General features: G+C 36.9%; 1 protein-coding gene across 1 annotated transcript in view; it reads left to right on the forward strand.

Annotated features, from left to right (window-relative positions):
• The window catches only part of LOC117120715 (allene oxide synthase-lipoxygenase protein-like), a 15,507-nt gene extending 8,573 nt beyond the window's left edge, over positions 1–6,934 (forward strand). Inside the window, exons 8-12 of the mRNA XM_033265770.1 lie at positions 1,529–1,743; positions 2,359–2,423; positions 2,715–2,980; positions 5,683–5,846; positions 6,599–6,934. Of these exons, the coding sequence (XP_033121661.1) occupies positions 1,529–1,743; positions 2,359–2,423; positions 2,715–2,980; positions 5,683–5,846; positions 6,599–6,713 (825 nt within the window). The 3' untranslated portion in view covers positions 6,714–6,934. The remainder of the gene's footprint in view (positions 1–1,528; positions 1,744–2,358; positions 2,424–2,714; positions 2,981–5,682; positions 5,847–6,598) is intronic.
• The last annotated feature ends 6 nt before the right edge of the window (positions 6,935–6,940 follow it).

A 6,940-nucleotide genomic window follows, 5' to 3' on the forward strand; every position in this document is an offset into this window, starting at 1 on the left:
ATATATATATATAATAAAGATTAAAAGGCAAAATACTGAAAAACATACTGTAAGAAACAATGGCTTGATCTCGGTAGAGATCAATAAGCAACAGCTTAAGTAAACATAAGTAAACAGCCAGAAATAGAACCAGAGCTTTAAGACAACACTAGTCCTCCCTCAGTGGCGAGTAAGTAAAGGGAGAAAAAGCCAGCCAGTATAAAGTAAGAAATGATTAGAAACAATTATAGGCCAGATGAGATGAGAACAGACAGTCAGCAAAGAGTAAACAAGAAGGCCAAAACTAAACTTTAGAGGCACGCCTATACAAATAAACCAAATAATTTATACAGAAAAATTTGGAATACCATTGGATAAATGTAGTGTACTGGGAGAAGGTTCCTAATATTGATTCCAAATGGTGTTGGTTTAAGTAAAAGTTCCCAATCATTTTCTTTATCTTTACAATTTTTGTCGCTCCAATTATGGTCTATTGCAATCACTCTGAAATTTGAGATTGAATGACGAGCTGAATTTAAATGTTCGTCTACAGATTGATCAAGCTTGGATGCTGATCTATATTGTTTCATTCTCATTCGGAGAGTGTGTTTTTGTTTCTCCGACATTGTTTATCATAAATATTACAATGAGATAAATAACAGTTTTGGTGAGGCAATTTATTGATTGCCTTATTCGAAATATGTGGTTTGTTTGGTTGCTCTTGAATGATTGTGTAGAATCAAGCAAGGAGCATGTTCTGCATGATGAACTACAAGGGTGACTGCCCAAATTATGGCTGTCGCATTTCAAAGTGATTTTGGATGAAACCATTTTGCAGAAATACATGAGTAATCCTAGCCTAAATTTGTCACGCATTTAGCACAAGTCTATGCGTGATAACGAATTACCACGAATTCTGGGGAAATGTATTTAAAATTAGAAGAAATTGGTTTTACTTAAAATAACGGTCATGCAGTAACTTGAGTCATTAGAAAGCATTTACGTGCTTACAGTATTTTGCTGACGCGTTACTAAAAATTGATCAGCAATGAAATGTTTGTGCAAGCCTACATACGGTAATTCGGGGCTCTAAAATTGTACGTGGCTTTATTAAAAATATTTTTGCTTATGCACCTGGTATTGTCAACAAACACTCCCCCTTAATCGTTTTAAAACAGCTTAAAAATGCTTATATCAGCGCCAGGACCACGCCCCCGCCAGAGATCTGACCCCTGGACCCCGCACACCCAACAGCCAACTGATAAGACACTCACGCGTTTCAAATCTCTCAGGTTGGTAACTATGTAGATCGTACTAATATACCACGAAGGTTAGGTGGTCTGCGATAGGTTATGAACGGTGTATCTGGAAAATAGACCTAGACGTTCTGTTTTATGGTCATATATAATACGGTAGTCATGATGTGATGTCATCGTGACAATATTTAGGCATGTCACATGTGTTTGTCAAATTAGTCTGGACAGGGCTTTAGTAAAACATAGTATTTACCTTTTATATTTTCATTTCACACTTTGTTTCCTCCCAATAGGTATTTCTTCCGACAGACAATGAATACACATGGATGATTGCAAAGATGTGGTTTAACAACGCAGACGCGTCCTACCACCAATCGGCGACACATCTGGGAATGACACATCTCATCGTGGAAAGTATAGCGGCCGCGACGCACTGTTGCCTATCTCCTTCACATCCACTCTTTCGTCTATTAGCGCCACACTTTCTCTATGTAATCATCATCAATAAGTAGGTATTCCTTTTCTCCTTTGTTTATTGTTTGTTTTGTTTGTTTTTTTTTAATTGAGCTTTAAAGAGTGACAATATTAAGTGCATATCTAAAAGGTGAGGTGAAGCTACTTCAAACAAGAAAATATTTGCGATCCTCACCATATATTTGCAAAAAGGCCAATCGTAGATGTGACAGAAAGGCCAATAATAAAATATATATAATCATCAAATATCACAAAATGAAGGCTAAACCCGGGTGCGTACTCACTGCTCCCGGCCGACGCAAATTCTATAGGAAAATGCAATGCCATGACGTGCGTGCAACGGATCGTTACGATTTGTTCTGAGAATTCCACCGACAATCAGCAGACGGCGGCGCGTCGTCTAGCTAGCGCTCACAGGGAGTCTTTTTCGGGCGTCTAGAACACAAAAATTTCGCGGGGGCATGCCCCCGGAACCCCTTGGACATTGTTGTCTCGATCGTCCCAAATTTCGGCTCCCCTTTCGGCCCCCCCTTTTGGACATCTCTGGATCCGCCCCTGGAGCGTGAGTGCCCGTCTTAAGGTTACATGAAAATGATGACAAATCTGCACACGTTACCTTATTATAAACAACAAGTTAACTCTTCATCAGGAATGAAAAGTTAGGAATTAGGCCTAAGTTAGCTCTGGTCTGCGAAAAGGTACAGAAGTACGAATGTATACGTTGATATAATAGACATAGGCCTCCTACACATTTCTATTTCGAAATTTATATGAGCGCCTTTAAATATACTTATCATCTACGATTTATCTCAGTCACTGCTAAACTGTTTATCCCCGTTTGCTCTTTGTAAATCTTTTTTAATCATGCGTGTTATCGCTGAGGAAGAGCACGTGGAGTGCTCGAAATAAAAATGCGTTTATATGTCTATTAGGCCTATGTCAAAACTAGATTTAAGTAAAAACAGCAACAATAGGCTAATTAGCTCAAAATAAATGATTTTTTAGATACATCAAATAAAATATTGGAAGATAACGAATTACAAGAATGGCATAAGATTCTATCGTCACCAGTTAGCGAAGGAGGGTGCGGCATCCAAGGCATACCAGGGGATGGTTCCTTCAAGACTGCAGAAGAAATCATACAAACTGTCACATCTACGATATTTACTTGCAGTGTGTCGCACGCCGCGGTAAACTTCGGGCAATACGAAAACTATGGTTTCCCACCACATTACCCGGCATTCCTCAACGGACAACCGCCTACTAATAAGGTAAAGTACTACGCCTCACTATACTAGTGCCACCATTTTATTTATTTATTGATTTATTTATTTATTTATTTATTTATTTATTTATTTATTTATTTATTTATTTATCTATCTATCTATCTATCTATCTATCTATTTATTTATTTATTTATTTATGTATTTATTTATTTATTTATTTATGTATTTATTTATTTATTTATTTATTTATTTATTTATTTATTTATTTATTTATTTATTTATTTATTTGTCTGTCTGTCTGTCTGTCTGTCTATCTATCTATCTATCTGTCTGTCTGTCTGTCTGTCTGTCTGTTTTTCTATCTATCTATCTATCTGTCTATCTATCTATCTGTCTGTCTGTCGGTGGGTCGGTCGGTAGGTCTGTCTGTCTGTCTATCTATCTGTCTGTCTGTCTGTTGGTGGGTGGGTCGGTCTGTCTGTCTGTCTGTCTATCTATCTATCTATCTATCTATCTATCTATCTATCTATATATCTATCTATCTATCTATCTACCTACCTACCTACCTATCTATCTATCTATCTATCTATCTATCTATCAATCTATCTATCTATCTATCTATCTATCTATCTATCTATCTATCTAATTATTTATTTATTTATTTATTTATTTATTTATTTTGTTTGAGTGTGTGTGTGTTTGTTTGTTTACTCGCTCGCTCGCTTGCTTGCTTTTAAGCAAAAAAAAAGGGGAAAAAAAGTGTCTCTCTCTGTTTATTGTCAGCTATCCCTTTTCCTTCATTCACAATAATTTAATACTAATTAAAACAATAACTGATAACTGAGTGATTTCAAGTCAGCTATTTACGTGTAAGGAAAAAACATGATTACACCCTCAAATTACATGTAGACTTAATTGAGACATTGATTTTTATTGGTACGACATTTTCGGTAGATGATGAATGTAGCAGGTGCTAACGAAAACGACTAACATTGATGTACATATTGTGGAGGCGGTTGGCGCAGCGGAACGGTTTGCTTTCCCAACTCAAAGTCGGGGGTTCACATCCCTCACTGTGCATTTCGCTTGTGTCATTAAGCAAGGCAATTTATCTGCATTGTTCTCTCTGGCGTATATATTTATATTGGAGGAGTGGATTTGCATGTATGCTCCAAGTGAAAGAAAAAAGTAAAAACAATGAAAAAGCGAAGTATAATCATTGAAGGTTGACTTGCGGAACACAAATTTATAAAAATATAACAAAAATCAAACAGTTTTCCTGCTATCATTATCAACATTAAAGGAAACTTGGGAGATCTTACATAATACATAAAGAATAAGAAATGAGATTAACCAACCAGAACCAAGTTAAATGAAAATCTGTTGATTGCACCACAAAATATAAGTTCGGTAACAAGTTATATGAGTGGATTAATTACAAGTAAAACATGATCAGATGTCGGCAATGCTATTTTAAAATCTTAAAGATGCTCCCGAACGAAACAGGTGGCCAATTAAGTAAAATCGGAGTGATGTGCTGAAACTTCCTCGTTCCCGTAATAATCCTAGCAGAGTATTCTGTAACAGTTGAAATCAAGGGTGCGCCAGCGGGGAGGGGGCAGGGCCCCCGTCGGGGAGAAAAGGCACAATTTGTCGGGGAGAAAAAAAAATTATATGTATTTTTTACATATTAGTAGACTCTAAAATCGATTAAATAGGCCTTTGAAACCCCTAAATTGTCAAAATTTTCGGGGCTTCGCCCACAGGACCACTTTCGGTACCATTTAATCGAAGCTCGACCACGCCCACTTTTCTTTCGTCTGGGAAATTTGACCCCTCGTCGGGGCACCGGCCCCCTCGTCGGGGACCTCAGCCTCCCGTCGGGCAAATCCTGGCGCAAATCCTGGCGCCGCCCTTGGTTAAAATCGATGCAAAGTGAGAATTCAGAAAGTCAAGATGTGAAGTAGCAAATCCATGAATCAGTTGCTCAGAAAGGTACTTATATTGCGCAAGTAATATGTTGAAGAGCTATTAATTTTAGAAATGTGCCTACTCAAAGTCATTGAAGAGTCAAGGACGATACCCAAGTTCTTAAAACGAGGTACTTGATCAATCTGACATTCCCCAATATTGATGTGAAGGTGTTGGCATTTCTTCCTTTGTTGAGGAGAACCAAAGACGATGAATTCTGTCTTGTCGTTTATTAGTTTCAGGAAGTTTTCGGACATCAGGTTTTTAACTCAGAAATTTCTGAGAGATTCAATCTTTACATCAACTTCTTCAGCAGGTTTGAAAGAAATATAGATCTGTGTATCATCAGCATAAATATAAGAGATGTTAAACTTTGAAACAATTTCACGAATCGGAAGCATGAAGACCGTGAACCACTGAGATCCCAAGATTGAACCTTGAGGAACGGAATAGTCAAGAGTGAAAAAGTCTGACATGGAGTCACCAACGCAAACTCTTTGCGAACGACCAGAAAGATAGGATGACCACCAGCTAAGGGCATTGCCTACCAGACCTAAATAATGCCGGAGTCGTTCCAATAGTAAAGTGTGATCAACTGTATCAAATGCAGCACTAAGATCAAATAAAATTAGTGCAGTGAGTCTTCCTTTATCCATGGTAACAGTGCTCGTGCTACACAGCAGCAAACCTAATTTGAATATTATATTATTATATTATATGCATATATATATATATAGGAAATACCAATCAATAAAACTGCAATTGCAATATTTCAGGAACCGAAAAGAGAGGCGGATGTACTCAAATATTTGCCAAGCAAGTCGAGCACATTGACCGTTATGGAAGTTACGAAACTGCTAAGTGTGAAAGGAACGAATGGATTGGGGAATTTTGAGGTCAGCTACCAATTCGATCCAGTGGGGAAAAAAGCTGTTGAGCAGTGAGTTTTCTGTTGTCATTTCATAAATTAAGTTGCGTACATTTATTTAAATAAACGCCATGAGAAGAGTTTTGAGGGGGCCGTTTATTCGAAGGAGGCGTTTATTTTTTGGTCATAAAATGGATACACAAAAGCATTTAAAAGATTCTTAAGTTTAATGTAAATGTGGAACTACAACACATAAATACAATCAAAATGTGTTATTGCGGGATCATAAAGAATGTGTTGAGAATGATGTTGCTTTCATTAGATTTGTTTACAGTCATTTTGGGGCGTTTATTTGCTCATTTTTTGTTGAGATATAAATATTATCGGTATCACTATCAATATTATCTTCCTCAGCAGCAGTAACATAACATAGAGTGAAGTTAAAATTGAATGTAACTACACGTGTTTATGGATTCATGGAGCTGACACTGGTCCTGAAGTTGCTTTAACTATGCAATACAGCGCAAATGTCTTTTGGAAGAGACATTATAAGTCGTTGTTTTTCCTGTGTAAAATATGGCCCAGTATGCACGTTATAACTTTCCAGTAATTTGCACTAATTACTCATCACACTAAAGCTTCTTCCTCGACATCTATATGAACATCAAATAAATCTAGGCTACATTATAATTATTATCACGCCTAGTTGTTGTTGTTTTTTTAATCATACTAACCACATAATTCATTTTCAGGCGGTTGAAATAATTAGGAGTACAATTGGCACAAGGAAATAAAGAAAAGACTTTATTTCAATTTTTTTTAAGGTTCAAAGAAGATTTGGTGACGGTCGCAGCAACGATCGATCAGCGGAACAACGAGAGAGAGTCGGAGTATAACTACTTGCATCCAAAGCATGTTCCAAATGCTATTAGCATATAGTTGCTCTTAAATGGAAAGATACTGAAATTTGTATACTGTAGATATCATTATGATGTAGCCACTTTAGGTTGTTGGACTTAACTCAAGAGGGTGACCTCGGTAAATTTCTAAAACAACCGCTGGTGCTGCATGGGAAAATTTCAGCATCGACATATAAGCATTCAATTGGAGGATCTTTAATTACCACCAATTGAAATTTGCAAAAATATTCATCTTTATATATATAT

This window comes from Anneissia japonica, unplaced genomic scaffold (assembly GCF_011630105.1).
Source record: "Anneissia japonica isolate Jap-2015-1 unplaced genomic scaffold, ASM1163010v1 scaffold287790_len634930_cov199, whole genome shotgun sequence".
Lineage (NCBI taxonomy): Eukaryota > Metazoa > Echinodermata > Crinoidea > Comatulida > Comatulidae > Anneissia > Anneissia japonica.